Source organism: Canis aureus, chromosome 8 (genome assembly GCF_053574225.1).
Source record: "Canis aureus isolate CA01 chromosome 8, VMU_Caureus_v.1.0, whole genome shotgun sequence".
NCBI lineage: Eukaryota > Metazoa > Chordata > Mammalia > Carnivora > Canidae > Canis > Canis aureus.
Window position 1 is genome coordinate 61,671,647 of NC_135618.1, and position 18,002 is coordinate 61,689,648.

General features: G+C 51.7%; 1 protein-coding gene and 1 long non-coding RNA gene across 10 annotated transcripts in view; one reads left to right on the forward strand and one right to left on the reverse strand.

Moving 5' to 3' along the window:
- PRKAR1B (protein kinase cAMP-dependent type I regulatory subunit beta) overlaps nt 1–12,279 on the reverse strand; it is a 112,933-nt gene extending 100,654 nt beyond the window's left edge. The window contains exons 1-2 of one of the 6 annotated variants that reach the window (XM_077907472.1): nt 12,154–12,279; nt 10,550–10,743 (exon numbers count right to left, since the gene is read on the reverse strand). In XM_077907472.1, the coding sequence (XP_077763598.1) occupies nt 10,550–10,726 (177 nt within the window). In that variant the 5' untranslated portion in view covers nt 10,727–10,743; nt 12,154–12,279. The other 5 variants (XM_077907469.1, XM_077907468.1, XM_077907471.1 and 2 more) reach the window with 5 other exon arrangements.
- LOC144319419 (uncharacterized) lies at nt 12,001–14,914 on the forward strand. 4 transcript variants are annotated; one of them, XR_013385244.1, is made up of 4 exons: nt 12,001–12,616; nt 12,779–12,983; nt 13,536–13,647; nt 14,105–14,914. It is a non-coding gene; the product is annotated as an uncharacterized LOC144319419 (long non-coding RNA). The 4 variants fall into 4 exon arrangements; XR_013385245.1 differs by having other exon boundaries at nt 12,002–12,983; nt 14,105–14,295; nt 14,770–14,914; XR_013385243.1 differs by having other exon boundaries at nt 12,002–12,496.
- Nucleotides 14,915–18,002: the final 3,088 nt, after the last annotated feature.

Here is an 18,002-nt window from a genome sequence, read left to right on the forward strand (position 1 = left end):
GACAACAATACATCTGTTTCTTTATCCTTTTCTGTACTTTCTTAATTTCCCCCAAGTTCTGGAGAATCAACCATTCTTTTTATTGTTGGGCAATTTCTGAAAGTTTTAAACCTTTTTTCATTTGCTCTGCCCAGCTGCACTGTGTTAGGTTCCACCAGATGCATGAGCAGCGGCCCTTCTGCGGCCTTGGGCTTGCGGTTCTTCTCACAAAGACTGGGTCTGCATGGGTCCACATGGCTGCGCTGTCCCCAAGAAAGCCTGGACACAGGAGGAACGGCTGACCTCCCATCCCCAGTCTGCAGATTCATCTTCCACGTGGCCATGTGATGCTTCATGTGATGCTCGGCAGGCAAAACTGAGTTCACATTTAACTCACAAGCACATGAGAAGTGTGATATACACAAACATGTATGAAGAAAGGTGAAGACCAGTTCATCTAGAGTTCTCCTGGCAGTGAATTTCTTTGTAAATGTTATTTTGTCTTATTGGTGTTAGTTATAAAATAATTCTGGAAATAAAAACAAATGTAAGAAAATTAAGAAACCCCTATTCTGGAAGTGTGTGGTCATCTCTGCCTGAAGAGGAGCCAGAGATGTCCTAAGGGAAGCGAGCATTCCCAGAGTGTCCCTAGGCACAGTGCGGGCCAAGCCAGCCTCACGCTGGGAGACAAGAGTGGAGGACCAGGGCCCAGAGAGCAGGAGCCTCTCAGCACGGTCTGGGCCAGCCCCACGCTGAGGGACAAGAGTGGAGGACTGCGGGTGGGAGAGCAAGAGCGTTCGAGGCAGCCAGAAGGAGAAGCCAGTGTGGTGAGTGGGTGGTGCGGATCCTAACAGGAGGACACACATGTTCCTAAGTGACAGAAGCCTATCTGCGAAGTCTCCATACTGTGGGATTCCAACCATGGAACATTCTGAAAAGGGCACCACTGGGGACGAGGAAAGCTCAGGGGTTGAAAGGGAGAGCCAGAGGGGTACATGGAACACAAGGGATTTTTAGAGCAGCAGCACAGATTGACATGATGCCTGAACGACAGACATGTGAGGGTATGTTTTTGTCAAAACCCACAGAATTGGGCAGCCCAGGTGGCTCAGCGGTTTAGCGCCACCTTCAGCCCAGGGCCTGAACCTGGAGGACCCAGAATCGAGTCCCACGTCGGGCTCCCTGTATGGAGCCTGCTTCTCCCTCTGCCTGTGTCTCTGCCTCTGTGTGTGTATGTGTCTCTCATGAATAAATAAATAAAATCTTTAAAAAAAAAACCCCACAGAATTGCAGGGCACGAGGAACGACTCTGACAATGGTGTCTCTCACCAGGTGTGGCCAGCATCAGCTGCTGCAGGGTTACTAACAGGGCAACCGTGTCCAGGGAGGGGATGTGGATGTGGGAACTCCGTACTTCCTGCTCAATTTTCCTGTGAACCTAAAACCACTCTGAAAAAGTAAAGCCTATCGGGGTGCCTGGGCGACGCAGGTGGTTAAGTGACTGACTCTTGATTTGGGCTCAGATAGTGATCCCAGGGTCAGGATCTCTAGGGCACGGGATGGAGTCCTGTGTGGAGCCCCATGTTCAGCATGCAGTCTGCTTGTGTGAGATTCTCCCTCTGCCCCCCCCCACTCCCACACATGCTCTGTCTCTCAAATACAAAAATCTTTAAAACCAAAAGTAAAGCCACAAGGAGTACCACTTATAAGGAGCCCCACTTAAAATACAATAAAAAATGAAATAGCAAATCTACCAAAACACCTAAAGAATCTGTATACTGGAAATAAGTCTTTCTGGGTTTTTTAAAGATTTTATTTATTTGAGAGACAGCAAGTGAGCATGCATGAAGAGGGGCAGAGGAAGAGAGAAGCAGACTCCCCGCTGACAGTAGAGCCCGATGCAGGGCTCTATCCCAGGACCCTGAGACCCTTGAAACCACAACCTGAGCCAAAGACAGATGCTTCACCAACTGAGCCACCCAGGAGCCCCTGAAAATAAGCACCTTTCCTTCACAGCAGGAGAAATCAGACACTGGGTTAATGAAGAGTTGCTCTGCGTTCACAAACCGGAAGATTCAAGGTTCTCTATTCTCAAACTGATTGATGTATCAGTGTAAGGCCATTCAACATCCCAAGAGGATTTTTTTGGTCTATGTCAGTGAGATCACTCTAAAATACACCCAGAAAGGAACTGGAGTAGACAAGACAATTTTGAGAAAGAACACAGGAAGACTCGCAGGACCTGATGTCAATATTTCCCATGAAGACGGTGAGGCACCCCCAGACACGTACAGGCCTCATGTCCAGTGCAGAGCTCTTATATACAAATTTAAACACAAAAGCACAATTCCTTATGAAATATAGACACTGATAAACTTGACTTCAAAAGCAGAAACTCTGGCTCTGTGAAAGATACCGGTGAGCAAACAACAAGATAGGCCTCAGATGGACCAGGAGAAGGTATGTGCAAAGCAGGGACCTGACACCATATATAAGGGGAAGAGGTGAACATATAGAGAATTTCTGAGCCCAAGAGTACATAAGAAACACAGGTAGGAGATATGAGTAGGTGCTTCACTGAAGGGACAGGCTGACGGCAAGTAAGTGCGTGAAAAGATGTTGAGCGTCATCAGTCATTAAGAAATGGGAAAGAAAGCCAGCTGAAGGGCCACCACAGACCCTTTAGAATGGCTAAAATGTTTGAAAACTGACAGTATCAAGTGCTGACAAGGGCCAAGAACCATAGTTGCTGGGAGTGCAACACAGTGCAGTTTGGCAGTTTCTTATAAAGCCAAACATGCACTTACCATATGACTCAAACATTTTCTCAAGTTAAATAAAAATCCACATTCATAAGGAAATCTGTAAAACAAATGCCTACTGCTCAGCATGGTCACTGCTGAAAACTGGAAATGATCCAGATGTCTCTCAATTGGGCAAAAGACTGCCATCTGTGCACTCCCTGGAGCGCGGTTCTGCAAAACAAAACTTGTGAGGTTCACAAAACTATGACAAGTCTCAGATGCACTCAGTGAAGTGACAGAGGTCAGACTCAAATGCCTACACACTGTAGGACCCCACTGATGGCACATTCTGGAAAAGGCAGAGCTCAGACCCTTCCATCGTTGCCAGGGCTGTGGTCTGGCCAGCAAGGACAGGACAAATGTGAGCCTGGGGGAGGGTGGCAGGTACACAACTGGAGATGCAGAACTCACGCTGTGGCACATCACATAGCACAAGTTCTCAGGTATTTACAGTCAGAGGAGAACTTTAACAGGTAAGGGGCAAGGGTCTCTCCAGGCCGCCTTTAGCGTCCTCTTGAATGGTCCCATGTCAGTAGGGAAAGGCCAGTTGCAGCTGCACACCCAGGTGCAGCCCAGCCCAGAAGCCACGCCCACACTGCCAAAATTCATAAAATGCTCCTGAGAACCACTGGACAAGGACGAGGGCTCTGGGAGGGAGGTGTGGTGGGGTGCTTCACACCCTTGGATTGATTACCATATGTATGTGTCAGATTCTTACCAGGACTCCCAGCCTGCTGGATTTGGATTTTGAATGGTGGACCACTCTCCATCCTTCTAGCAACCTACCCACATCTGCTTCTCTGGAGCCCCCTCCTCGAGGCCAGACCTGGCCTTCCTGGGGTTCGTCACTGTACACTCTTCCACTGGTCTCTGTAAACCTTGCTGCTCTCCAGAAGCCCCTTTGAGCCTGGGGGACCACTGCCCACCCCCAGGTCTGAGCTACCCATTATGCTTGCAACCACTGTCCCACCAGCCTCGGCCTCCCCCCACCTCTTACCCACATGGGGATTCCCACAGGGATTCCCTCTGACTGGCCCCAAATCCACTTAGTTCACTTTCTGAATGTCTCTGGTCCCGCCTAGCCTGCTCCCTGCTGCTACTTCCATGAGCAGACATCTCCACAGACTCAGGAAAAATCATTAGAGCCAAGACTGGGGGCACCCACTTTCTTTCCTTTATTTTTAATTTAGGGACTTTATTTTTTAAAGCTTTTTAACTTTTCTCTTTTTTAAAAGTCATCTCTCCACCCAAGTGGGGCTTGAACTCACAACCTGAGATCAAGAGTTGCATGCTATTCCAACAGGGCCAGCCAGGTACCCCAGGGACTTTTTTTTTTTTAAGATTTTATTTATTTATTTGACAGAGAGAGAGAGAGAGAGCACATACACAGCACAAGCACGGGGAGGGACAGAGGGAGAAGCAGACTCCCTGCAGAGCAGGGAGCCCAACACGGGACTCAGTTCCAGGACCCCGGGATCATGACCTGAGCCAAAGGCAGACGCTTCACTGAAGAAGCCCCTCAGGTGTTCCAAGACTTTATTTTTTAAAAGCAGTTTTAGCTTCCGAGCAAACATAAATAGGAAGGTATAGAGATTTCCCAGAATTCCTGCTGCCCCTCACACATACAACCTCCCCCTTGTGTCACCCACTGTGCAGAATAATTGGCCAGTCCTCCAACCTCAGCTAGAGGGACTGGGCCTGCATCACTGATGCATCGAATCCTCTGTGGCTCCCACAGCCACCAGGACTCCAGCCAGGAATACCAGGTGCCATTTGCCCTGCCACCTCCAGGAGGGGCTCTGCTTCCCCGTCTCCCCTTCCATGACCCCACATGCTCCAACTGATCTCTGTGGCCCCAGCCATCTGACGGCCCCACGCCCGCACGATGGGCTCATACTCCTACCTGCCAGCCAGCATGCAAACCCAGTGGAGCCCTCCTCCTCTGTGAAGCTGTCCTGTCCACCACCCAAGGCAGGGCCACAACTTATGTTATGTGTACTCTCATGGTTGCTTTCATCCCTGGGCACAGACACCAGTGACCCTCCATCCAGGGACTGAACTCTGAACAGTAGGCCTGGGCAGCTTAGCAGTCCCCTGGGAGCCCCAAAGGCCCAGTTCCTCTAATTGCTGGGGAGCAGGTGGTGTAATTCCATCCAGCTTCACCCCTCCAAGACCCCCAGGGTTTCAATAAAGCAGTCCATCCAATATGGGCCTCGTCTGCTGCCAGAACAGTGTCCACAGCACTGGCCACCAGGAAACACATGCTGAACTTCAAAACAGAGTGACCAGACTCATCCCGCGGCCCAGCATCCACCCATAGCCCTCAGGAATGGTTATCCGAGTGGGATGCAGCATCCTTCCACCAAAGCCTCACAGGAAAGCTGGCCCCAGTTCTCCCTTCTTGGATGGGTCTACTCGTTCCAGAAGTGAAACACAATGTAACTTTAGTTTTTACTGAAGACCAAGAGGTCTTATGTGACCTCCATGGAGCCAGTGTCCAAGGAAGGTACCAGGCCACCAGGAAGGAAGAAACACCCAGCTCAGGGAGAGGTGTCGATAACCACAAGTCAACACAAGGACAACCATGAAAGAAAACGATGTTGGTGAAGATTTGGGAAAATAGCACCACTCATGCACGTTAGGGAAACCATATACTCATTTGATCCTTTGGGAGTAAACTGGCAAAAAAGCTCTGGAGCCACAAAAACAAGCCACACTCTGACACCAGAGCACAGACCCTGATTGCCTGCATACTCTTCCTCCTTCAAATCATTTCTTTGGCATAAAGGTGTCTTGTGAAGAAAACAAACAAACAAAAAATTGAAAATCGTCAAACACAAAACAATGCAAATAAAGTAAAAACTATGAATCCACATGGTTTTATGGCCACAGACACTGTAAAAATGCTATTACAGAAGACAAAAGATGGGGGTGAACGGGATGCCACCGAAATAGACACTTTAAAATAGCCAAAATGGTAAATTTTATGCTGTATAGATTTTATACAATAAAAACGATGCTAAGAAGAAAAGTCAAACTAAAAATGCACACTTGGGGGCACCTGGGTGGCTCAGTGGTTGAGTGTCTGCCTTTGGCTCAGTCTGGGATCGAGCCCCCTATTGGGGCTCCCTGCATGGAGCCTGCTTCTCCCTCTGCCTATGTCTCCACTTCTCTCTCGCCATCTCTCATGAATAAATAAGTAAAACCTTTAAAAAATAATAATAAAAACAAATTAAAATGTACGTATGCCACAACCACCCACATCCACACATGTGTATGTGCCGTGAAGCAAGGAGGTCCTCATTGAAACACAGGATGGGTGTGATGCTGGAAGCAAAGGCAGAAAGAGAAATCATGAAATGTCCTTACCACCTGTAGCGCATGGACATACCCTTGAAACAGCAGTGACCCTCCTCTAGGGGCCCAGCTGCCCAGATGCTTACGCTCTGCTGAGGGCAACAGGCAGTCCTAGCCCGACCCCCAGGACCTTGTAAGCCTACTTTCACATATAAAAATTCCTTTAGAAATTTCCTTTATCTTGGGCAGCCCAGGTGGCTCAGCAGTTTAGAGCCGCCTTCAGCCCAGGGTGTGATCCTGGAGACTTGGAATCAAGTCCCACATCGGGCTCCCTGCATGGAGCCTGCTTCTCCCTCTGCCTGTGTCTCTGCCTCTCTCTCTCTCATGAATAAATAAATAAAATCTTTAAAAAAATAAATTTCCTTTATCTCCAATTCACCCCAAGATACGTGTTGGCGATCATCCCCCAAGCACATGACTGACTGATGTACATCTGAAGGGTCTCACGACTAGGGTTTTATGAGACAGTAATAAATGACCTTTCCCAACAGTAGCCAGCTCCCTCATGGTCCTGGAAACCTTGCTTCCAAATTCCTTAGAGTCTCACATTCTCCCTCACCCCCTCTCAATATGAAAGACTATAAAGGATCACGCCCCTACTGCAGCTCTTCCTGCTCTCAGGTCTCATCCCCATGCTTGAATAAAACCACCTTCTTGCACCAAAGACGTCTCAAGAATCCTTTCCTGGCTTTCGGCTTCCAACCCTAATGTCTTTCCTACATCAGGTTTTTTTTTTTATAATAAATTTATTTTTTATTGGTGTTCAATTTGCCAACATACAGAATAACACCCAGTGCTCATCCCGTCAAGTGTCCCCCTCAGTGCCCGTCACCCAGTCACCCCCACCCCCCGCCCTCCTCCCCTTCCACCACCCCTAGTTCGTTTCCCAGAGTTAGGAGTCTTTATGTTCTGTCTCCCTTTCTGATATTTCCCACACATTTCTTCTCCCTTCCCTTATATTCCCTTTCACTATTATTTATATTCCCCAAATGAATGAAAACATCAGGTATATGGGGAAAGGGTGATGGGTGTGTTCTACGGAAGGCAGTTTCCTAACAGCATCTAAAGTGTATCCCTACAGGGACCGGTGACCTTGCTCTGCTGGTGGATCAGGACTATTTTTCCCCCTCAAGTCTACACCTGGGAACCATGATCCTCTCAAAAAGCCTGCAATGAAGTCATTCTCCGAGGCCTGAGGGTCAGCTGCTGCGCTTGGCCAGCCAAGGGAACACCTTGATCTGTGCTGGCCCAGCACAGACATACTCCCTGGCTTCATTAGGGCCCCACAAACACGCTTCCTGCTTGTCCCACACATTGAGAAAAGTCTCCCTCCCCAGGCTTCCTGTCTACTCAGGCTGGCCTTGGGGCCAGGGGTAGGGGGGATGCTGCCTGGGACTCTGCCCCTTCCCTGGGCTGCAGGCGCCTGGGCCCAAGACCCCGGGCTCCGTCACAACCCTGAGCCAAAGAGCCTTCCTGCTCCTGTGTTACAAGCACTCCACAGCAGCTCACTGGGCAAGTCAGCGTCACAGGAGAGAAGACACCCATGGACTTTCAGGACACTCTTAGGGATGTTCGATTCTGGGGGGCTCAGATCTGTTTCTTACTAGGAATAATCTCCCTAGTAAAACGCACCCACATACAGAAGCATGCACACGATGTCAGAGAATTGCAAAATCATCCCCCAAAGCCTGTACACATCAGCTGCATCTATCAGCACCTGCCACCCGTTTCAGAGTGCTCGTGTGCAGCTGCCTCTCTCCAGAATGGAGCTGTTCCCCACGCCAAGTCTCGTAACCTGCTATCCCACTTACCAATGGATTGCCGTCACGAGTAGGGCTACATGAAGCTGCCCTACCTGCCCCTGATTTGGGTTCCTAACCCCAGGACCTCCTCAGACTACAAATTTCCTGGCCACAGGGTCTTTGCAGATGTAACTAAGTTACAATGAGGTCTTCACATAACGTGACCCATCCTCATGGGAAGGGAGGAGGCCACGGGAGGGTGAAGGCAGAGGTCAGCACCAAGATCCTCCGAGCCAAGGAACACCAAAGGCTGACAGCAAACCACCAGCCACTGGGGGAAGGGCCTGAAACAGGCTGAGCACGGGCTTGCAGCCTCCAGAACTGCCAAGGTGCAGCCTGGTCCGAGCTGCCTCATCTCAGCAGCTCCTGCACGCAGATGTGGTAGCCATGGTGACCATGATTTAGAACACTAGGACACCATGTAGGTCCCTCCTTTTCAATGGTCGGAAAGTACTCCATCTCATCCCCCTGCTGTGACCGGTCACCCTATCTCTTCCGGACCCCAGCCTTCAGGCAAGTACGACAAGTGAGCCCTCCCAGACCCCAGCCCTGGCCCCAGCCTCCCCCTCAGCTCCAAACTCACAGACAACACACATGACACACACGTCATTGCTCTCCCTCCCTGCCCGTCTGCTCCAACGGCCCCATTCACTCAGGGGTCCAGACCAAGCCCCAGGGGTCACACTTCCTGCCTTTTTCCTCACCCCGACAGCCACTCCACCAGCAAGCCCTGAACACCCCACCAAAATTATTGGCCTGCACTGGCCATGTTGCTCCTTCTCCATTACCCCCAGATACTCAACCAACCGACTCTAGCCACAGGTCCCACAGGTGGGATATGTCCACAGTTGAGAACCTCTACTCTGGTCTCACTCTGCTACATCAGCCGTCCCAGTAGGTCCTTCAGCTCCAGTCCTGCCCATCAGGGACACCCCCACTCCCACCCTTGCCCTGAGATGTGTCACCTGGCGGATGTCCCTTGTGAGCAAACCATAGGAAGTGACTCTAGCCCTGACAGAGTTAGGGTTTGAGACAGGGAAGATGCATGGTCTCTGGCCTGACTCTCCCAACAGGCAGGGTGTGAGGACATACACCCTATGCGTCAGCCTGGGGGTCTCTCCTCAACCGTGCCCTCAAATGTCACCAGAGGAAAATGGATGAAGGCCACATGACCATTTTCATCTATCCCCTGAAAAAACAGCTTTTCAAATTTAAACAGCGAAAGCTGGCTAGGGTAGGCAGACCAACAACCAGACTCTATGGGTAGGAATGTACAAGGATGCCAATGAGATCGCTTCCACCCAATAATACCATTGGGAGTGCCAGTTATCTTGTTTCTAAAAACAATGCCACACACAGTAGAAAAAAGTCTACACATAAATGTGTTAGTGTGGCATTATTTTTTTTAAAGATTTTATTTATTTATTCATAGAGATGCAGAGAGAGAGAGAGAGAGAGGCAGAGACACAGGCAGAGGGAGAAGCAGACTCCATGCAGAGAGCCTGACGTGGGACTTGATCCAGGGTCTCCAGATCACGCCCTAGGCTGCAGGCGGCGCTAAACCGCTGCGCCACCGGGGCTGCCCTGGCATTATTTTTAATATTAAACAATTAACTCAATTATCCACTCGTGAGGGAAACATTGAGAAAACATCAACATGTCTTCTCAATGCAGCACCATGCACCCACTTGAGTGAGTCTGTGAAGAACACAGAGCAAATGAAAAATGCACGGTCCTGGCCGGAGGGGACCATGTATGATGGTGACCCCTTCTTTCTATTTATGAACTTTCCAAACTTTCTTTAAAAGGCATGTACTACTTGAAAATGTTTTAATGGATTGTTTTAAAAGAAAGAAATTCATCCCTCCAGGTTGGAACTATGTGTCCACAGCAGGCCCCTGTCAAACGTGAAACTGCTGGACTCAGAGGAACTCAGATCTGAGCCTGACTGGGGTACCATTCACCCCCACGAGGCCAGGATGGGAACAGTGGAGTTGTGAGCAAGGTGTACTGTCCACAGAGTGTTCAGAGTGGGGAGCCAGAGGGAGGGAGGGCGGAACCCACCACAAGGGACCCCTCCCACTCTGAGCCTGTCCTCCCACCTATGAACCAGGAAGGGGTGAGGGGCATTATTCATGGAGGAATGAGTGGGGGGGTCCCCTCAAAAGACTGCACGAATCCAAGGGGTAATCTCCTCTGTCTGTGCCTGCTCCTCCCAGAGACGCAGATAACCATGTAGTCTGGCCTCAAATGCCCCACATCACGCGCCCTATCGCAGCCATGTTCTTTCATCCCCAAGCTCTATAACTGCAACCAGTCCCCATCTCTGTCCCCAGACTTGAAAACAGTCAGTGGGCCCCATAAGCTCTCTTCAGTCAGCTCTTCCCAAGGCTCTGCACCAGGGAGATCCTAAAGCACTGCAGAGGAAAGAGGGGTCTGTGGGGGCACAATGGAGCCCTAGAACGGGTCAGGCAAGGTCAGCCCCCCTTGGAGGGCTGCTCCCCCCACACTCCCTGGGACAGCCAGTGCCACGCGGTGAATGGGTATGAGCGGCTGCCTGCACCAGCACACCTGCCAAAGGGAAAGCAGGTGGCAGTCATCACTGACCTTTTCTAGCTTTTCGAAATGCTCCCGCAGGAATGTCATGGGCCTGTCGGGCTTGGAGATGCACAGGTGCACGATGCAGTCTTTGAGGACCTGCTGGACGCCATGCTTCTGAACATAGAGCTCACACTCCTTCAGACTCTCATCCTCCTCTACCTGGTAAGAGGACTGGGACGCCATGGTGACCCCGCGGCTGCCTGGAAGGGAAAATGCAAATAAGGGGAAGACAAGAGGGAAGCCTGAGGTGGCACCCCCGTGCCTGCGTCACACAAATGCATCCCACAGGGTCCTGGGGTGTGTTGTTGTTGTCACGTCCATGACAGATGTGACCTGGTGACATGGTCTATGGCCACAAACCTCTCGTTCAGAGGGGCTGGATGAGCTGGGAACCTAACAGCCACAGAGCCTTACCTCACAGATCTTTGTGGGCATGGAGGAGGATTAGACAGATCTGTGCACTGCTGAGCACAGCCCTCCTCTCTGAGAGATCTGAAGGTGGAGAGTGTCCCCCCCCCGCCCCCCCTCCCCCGCCCCCTCTCCCGAGTGGCCAGCCCACCACTTATGTGGTCTCACTTGCCACCATCCCTCCTCCCTTTTCAGGGACAATTGTGTGAACCAGGGAGATGGAGAGGTGCTTTCACAGAGTAGAGGTAGCCTGCTTTGCAGGAACAGAAAGAAAACCAGGAAAACAGTTGCAGCCTAGCTGAGGGCCCTTCTGGGAGCATGGAACGTGGAAAACAATGGTAGGACCCGGTTCTCGGCCCGCGTTCCCAGCCCCGCATTCTCAGCGCTGCTCAGGCTAAGTCACAATGACGGCCCCGGAACTGGGGGCCGCGCAGCCGCCCTGCCGCGGACCCCGGCCCGGTTCTCCGCTTCTCCGCCGCCAGGACAGCCCTGGGTCCCCGCGCCCCCGCCCCCAGGACCCGCGCGCCAAGTCCCTGCGCCCCCTCCCCCCAGCCTCCGCGCCCCCTCCCCCCCCCCCGGCCTCTGCGCCCCCCAGTCTCTGCGCCCTCTCCCCCAAGCCTCTGTGTCCCCAGTCCCTGCGCCCCGTTCCCCTGGTCTCGGTGCCCACCCACCACCCACCCCCGCCTCTGCGCCCCCTCCCCAGGCTCCAGGGCTCCGGCGCCTGCACCCCTTCCCCAGGCCCTGGCGCCTCTGGACGCTGAGCCCCTGGCCTGCGCGCCCCTTCACGACAGCCAAGGGGGCGGGGGCTCCCCAAAGGCCCACATTTCCCGGGCGTCCTGGCCAGCGGAGCTCAGCCCCTCACCCGCGCAGGCCGGGGATCCCAACGCAGACCCGAGCCCAGCCCGGCGTACCTGGATGCGCGGCGCCCAAAGCCCGAGGCGGCAGCGCGGGGACGCGGAGACGCGGGGACGGCGGGCGAGAGCGGGTCCCCGCACTGCAGCGGCGCCGCCCTCCGCCCGCCCCCGCGCCGCAACGACCCACCCCTCCACCCCCTGCACCAGGCCTGTCCCCCTCCCCTTCTGCCCCCCCCATCGGGCCTCCCCACCCGCCACTCTCCTCTACCTCCTGCACCTCAGCGTCCCTCCACCCTGTGTACCGACAGACCTCTCCAGGCCCAAGACGTCCCCTCACCCCTAGCTTACCCCTATGTCCCCTCCTTCTCCCTCTCTCCAGCTTCCCCAATGACCCCACGCAATTGGAGCGAGCCCCGGCAGGCCTCAAGTTGGACAGAGTCACAGATTTTCCTGCACAGGCCAGGACCACAACCACTCCCCTCCACCACCCACTCCTCACACCTCCTCACCCCCTCCACTGACCATGTGGTGGCACATCCTGACTGGCTCCAGCTCAGGGAGGCTCAGGGAGATGGCCAGGACCCCCCACTGCTCACTCACTCTGCAGGTGTAGTGCCTCCATTCTGCAGGGTCTATATCCACCTCAGAGCCAGAAGAGGTGGCCAGAGACCCCAGACCACTCTAGGGAGAGGTGAGCTGATTGCCTTTTCTTGGTTAATGGCACCAGCTTCACCCCGATGCCTCAGTGGGAAATCAACAGGTCATCCTGAATTCTTCCCCACTATCTTCCAAAGTCCATGAGGTCGCTGAGGTGTGCAGACCCTGGGTGACTTCCTAATCTATTAGCCCAGACCCGCAGGAAGGGGGACTGTGCTTATGTTCCTGTTGCCCAACATCACACTTTGCCCCCATTCTAGCAGGTGGTGGCAGAAACTTCATCTCAATCATTTGGGGCCCCCCGCCCTTTCCACAGAGTGGTCCAAGCACCAGGAGAGGGGACAGGGAGCCCAAGTCTTGAAGGGGAAGGAGAAGACATCTGCTCACGTCTCACACCCTCTCATTCACACTCACCTGTCCCTGCTCACCTGTCCACAAAAGCACAGCACAGTGTGACCAGCCTCACCCAGCATGCCCCTGCAGCAGGGCCAACACTGGCCTCACTTCTTGCCTATGTGAAGGTAAAGGAACACACAGGTCACACTCTGGTAGACAAACTGGGAGATCCTTTCTACCTCCCCAGCCCTTGCCCTCAATGTGGGGGAGGTTAAGTGTCAGCAGGGAAGCCATCTGGACAATCTGTAGCCTGTACCTTTATGTGAGGATGGTAAGAATGTCCCTCACAGAGCTGGTTGTGACACCATGTGTGCCATAGTGCTGGCATTCACAGCTAGGTTGCCTCCCCCCTGGATAGTGAGAAATCCTGGCTTTTGTACAGTGTCCAAGCAGCCATATCCTTCCACTAAAAACATACAACTGAAATCCAGTTACCCAGTACATTGTGCTTACCTGAAAATGTCCCCTCTGCCCACAGGGAAGGACCACCCTATGTCCTCAGCCCTCTGACATTCCCCAGCAGAAGATACATTCCCCAGCTCTGGGGGACTCTGTTTCACCCCTAGAACTTGGGTGACCAAGCCTCATAAAGACCCAACTTCAAAGCCATGTTCTTTCCCAATCACTGCCTGCCCCCACACTCCTGCCTCTGCCAACACTTGTTGTTTGTTCTGCAGGAAGACTTCCCTGGGGCGCTGCACCTCCAGACGAGGTGGGGCACCTGTCAGTGAGGGCACTCGGGCTCTCCATACTTTGTAGCTCTCATGGCAAGTGGTACAGAAGAACTAGGTGAGTCTGTCGGCTTAAGGTTGAGAGCACCAAATAGGCATGGATGCTGTTTGTTTTCTTTATTTGGTCTGCGCAGCATGGAGACAAACACAAACACTGTCTGGGATGCAGAAAGGGTCTCTGAAGAGGTGATAGAGCACCATGGCCTGAGACAGGCCTGGCAGTGGGCCTCTCAGTGGGCACAGTGCCTTGGGCAGCCTGCAGAAGCCCTGAAGGGGCAGAGGGTAGTGGATGTGGCTGGCAGCTGCTTACTGAGGGCTTGCTCTGGGATGAAAACTGGATGCCAGAGCCTTCCCGGAAGAGGCCCTTGCATCTCAAACAGGTGGATGCTACTCAAGTGCAGCTTTTCCGTGAGGCTGAGGGTCCAGTGACCGTGAACAACAGTAGTTATTATGGGCAGGGCCCCAGCCGTTCCTCTGGGAGAGACGGAAGCCCTGTCCCTGGTATGCACTGACAGGGCCCTGTTGGGATGCAGAAGATGAAGCCACAGGCAAGAGAGCTGAGCTTTGAAGGCGAGATGGGAAACAAACCTCGAGCCCCATGCCTCTGAAGAAACTGCCATCAGTGAGAAAGTCCCCAGGGAGGAGGCAGCAGGAGACATTATAAGGACAGTGTTCTCTTATTTTCAGCTTTCACATTGCTCACCAGGTAAGTCTGGGATGCAAAATTTCATACCAATGTTGCCACTGAATGTCAGTGAATTCTGATCATGCCTGCTCTCGGGTGTGGCACCCGGCAGCAGGTGCCTCGATCCCACACATGCAGAAGCAGATACCCCATGGAGCCTGGGTGAGAATCCAGGGCCATCTCAAGTGTAGCTGCCAGAGGACCCAGACTTCCAATCTGCAGACACTGCAAGATAATCAAAATGTGCTGTCTGCAGCCCCTCAGTTTGTGGTGATGGTCATGCAGTTGCTGACAGCTGTCATGGGGGGGATCAGGGAAAGAGGCCCCATGTCTGGGTTGGGGGGATGGACAGAAGGAAACTGTTCCACAAATGCTATAAGCTGAATGCTTGTGTCACCCCAAAACTCCTGCTTGAATCCTAACCCCCTGTGTGGGGTGGGGTGTTATAGGAGGGGGCTTTGGGGTGAGTAGGTCATGGATGGGGCGGGCCCTCAGGATGGATTGGTGCCCTGGCCTTTGCTGCTGTTGCACACGGACACCATGAGGAGATGGCCTCGCTATGGTCGAACTGGTTGGCTTCTTTGTCTCAGAGACCAGTCTCCAGAGCCGCGAGAAATAAATGTCTTTATAAGCCACACAGTCTGTGGTATTTCTGTCACAGCAGCCTGAAGAAATTCAGACAGGAGGAGGCGTGAGTACTCAGCAAAGCCATATATGAAAATACATTGTAATGATAAAAGAATTAAAATATTACGAACCTGGCACAGGAATGAACAAACATTAAGGCATCAAAGAGTCCAGAAATAAACCCAAATCAATATCTACAGGGATTTTGCTTGTGATAAAGGTGGCACTGCATAGTTGTGGGGACAATTCAATTAGTTTGGGGAGAATTTATTTTTTATTTTTTTAAAGATTATGTTTATTTATTCATGAGAGACACACACAGAGAGAGAGAGAGAGAGAGAGAGAGAGAGGTAGAGACACAGGCAGAGGGAGAAGCAGGCTCCACGCAGGGAGCCCGATGTGGGACTCAATCCCGGATCTCCAGGATCACACCCTGGACAGAAGGCAGCACCAAACCGCTAAGCCACCCGGGCTGCCCAGTTTGGGGAGAATTTTAAAAAGTCAACTGCACCTCTTTATACAAACTTCAGATGGATCAGGGATTTAAATATAAAAGCAATGGAAGGAGCATCAGGAAATGTCTTAGAATCTCTCTGGACACAGCAGGACTTCCTAGTCATACTATGAGATCCAGAAGCCATAAATATAAAAAATTGACATACTCTGTAAAAATGAAAACTTTGTGCATAAAAAACGCTCACAGGTTCAAAGTAAAAACAAAAACAAAACAAGAAGTATATTTACAGTATCTATCACAAAGGGCTGATTTCCTTGGCATGAAGATGCCCAGCTCCACTCAAACTAAGAACAGAGCAAATTAGAAGTACATGGAGGTGCGTGTGTCACCTGGCAGGTCTGTGAGGTGAGGGCATGGGAGACACGGCACCAACGGAGCCTCTGCAGACTCCTATGCGGAAAACTTCTTTCACACATTTAAACACACCTACCTCAGCAATCCTGCTCCACTAGGTTTATCAGTAATTTGATGATAAATCAATATTGCAATTATTATCCTTACATGTGCATTTTTATGCTCATGGGTAAACGTATCTCTCTAGGGTACCCGGGTGGCTCAGCCGGTGAAATGTGTCTGCTTTCTGCTCAGATCATTATCCCGGGATCCTGGGATCCAGTCCCATGTCCGGTTCCCTGCTCAGTGGGGAGTCTGCTCCTCACCCCCTGCTCCTGCTTTTGCATGCTCGCCAGCTCTCTCTCCCAAATCTTTTTTTTTAAAATGTATCTGGAGGATCCCTGGGTGGCTCAGCGGTTTAGCACCTGCCTTTGGCCCAGGGCACGATCTTGGAGTCCCAGGATCGAGTCCCGCGTCAGGCTCCCTGCATAGAGCCTGCTTCTCCCTCCTCCTGTGTCTCTGCCTCTCTCTCTCTCTCTCTCTATCATAAATAAATAAAAATAAATCTTTAAAAAAAATAAAAATAAAAAAATTTATCTGTCGGGCAGCCCTGGTGGCCCAGTGGTTTAGTGCCACCTTCGGCCCTGGGTGTGATCCTGGGGACCTGGGATTGAGTCCCACATCGGGCTCCCTACGTGGAGCCTGCTTCTCCCTCTGCCTGTGTCTCTGCCTCTGTCTGTGTGTGTCTCATGAATAAATAAATAAAATCTTTAAAAAAATGTATCTGTCTGCCTTCCCAGGTGCACAGAAACACAAGAAATAACAAAAGTGGTAGGAAAAACTAAGTATTCATCAACAGGGGTCTGATGAGACACCCAGTGGCATATCTGGACAGCGGACTGTCATCCAACTGTTCAGAAGGATGTGGCAGTTCTGTTTGAACCAATGCTAACCTATCTCCACTGTATGTTCCTCAGTGAAAACAACAACAACAACAACAACAACAAAACAACCATGGTATGAAACTCAGCACATATGCTGAGTTTAAGAGGCTACTTTATAGGGCACCTGAGTGGCACAGTTGGTTGTGTGTCAGCTCTTGGTTTCAGCTCAGGTCATGACCTCAGGGTTGAGAGACAGAGCCCCACGTTGGGCTCTGTGCTCAGCGCAGCATGTGTGTCCTCCTCCCTGTGCTCCTTTCCCAGCTCATGCGCTATCTCTAAATTAATTTTTTTAAAGTGACTTTACAATCCATACATGTGGATTCTTGTGGATCGAAGCACAGGATACTTCTAGAAGCACCTGAGGGAGAGGGAGAACAGGGGTCTTAAAGTCACCGTGTCCTTGAGTGCCATTCCAACTGTACATCAAGTGCAAGTATTACCTATTCAAAAGTAATTTTCTATTAAATTTTTTTAGTCTTCCCAGAAAAGACAAGGAATTCAAAACACTCATTATTTTCACTCCATAAACCACACTAAAATCACAATAAAGGGATTTGGGTTTTTTTTAAAGATTGTATTTATTTGACAGAAAGATACCATAAGCAGGGAAGAAAGGCAGAGGGAGAAGCAGACTCCCCACTGAGCAGGGAGCCCAATGCGGGGCATGATCCCAGGACCCCGAGATCATGACCTGAGCCTAAAATAGATGCTTCATCCACTGAGCCACTCAGGTGCCCCAAAGGGATTTTTGTATCTAAAGGCACAAGCCCCAGAGGACTGGAAGGACCCGGAGAAGACCTTAACAAAATCCTGGGAGCCCAAAAGAGGGCCAGACAGTTGTCATTGACTCATTGGAACCAGGAACACGGAGCTGTGACTGGCAGAAGGAAGTGCCCAGTTCATACCGGAGAATCCCCCAAAGCCTCAGGAATGGTCTCACCAGATACCAAAGAAGTGAGAGCCAGTAGTGGGCGGGAGCTGGCCTTATGCCCCAGGAGGAGTAAGACAGACAGTCTCTGGGCCAGGGCGGGGACAGGGGGCACACCAAAAGCAGGCAGATACATGAATGCAGATACATCAGGTGCTGACCCCAACCCTGTAGCAGAACACCAGGGGCCCAAGAGCCTTCCCTGGAGAGCTTGACCAAAGACACAGAGATGAGCAATTACCATGAAGCCAAGGCTGAGCCAGCAGGGCCTAAGGGCCTTCCCACACACTCCCAGCTTCTAATCACCTCCTCAGCTTCCCCAGCAGGCCTGTGTGGCTCACAGGGTGATGCGATGTGATCCCGAGGCTAGATTTAAAAG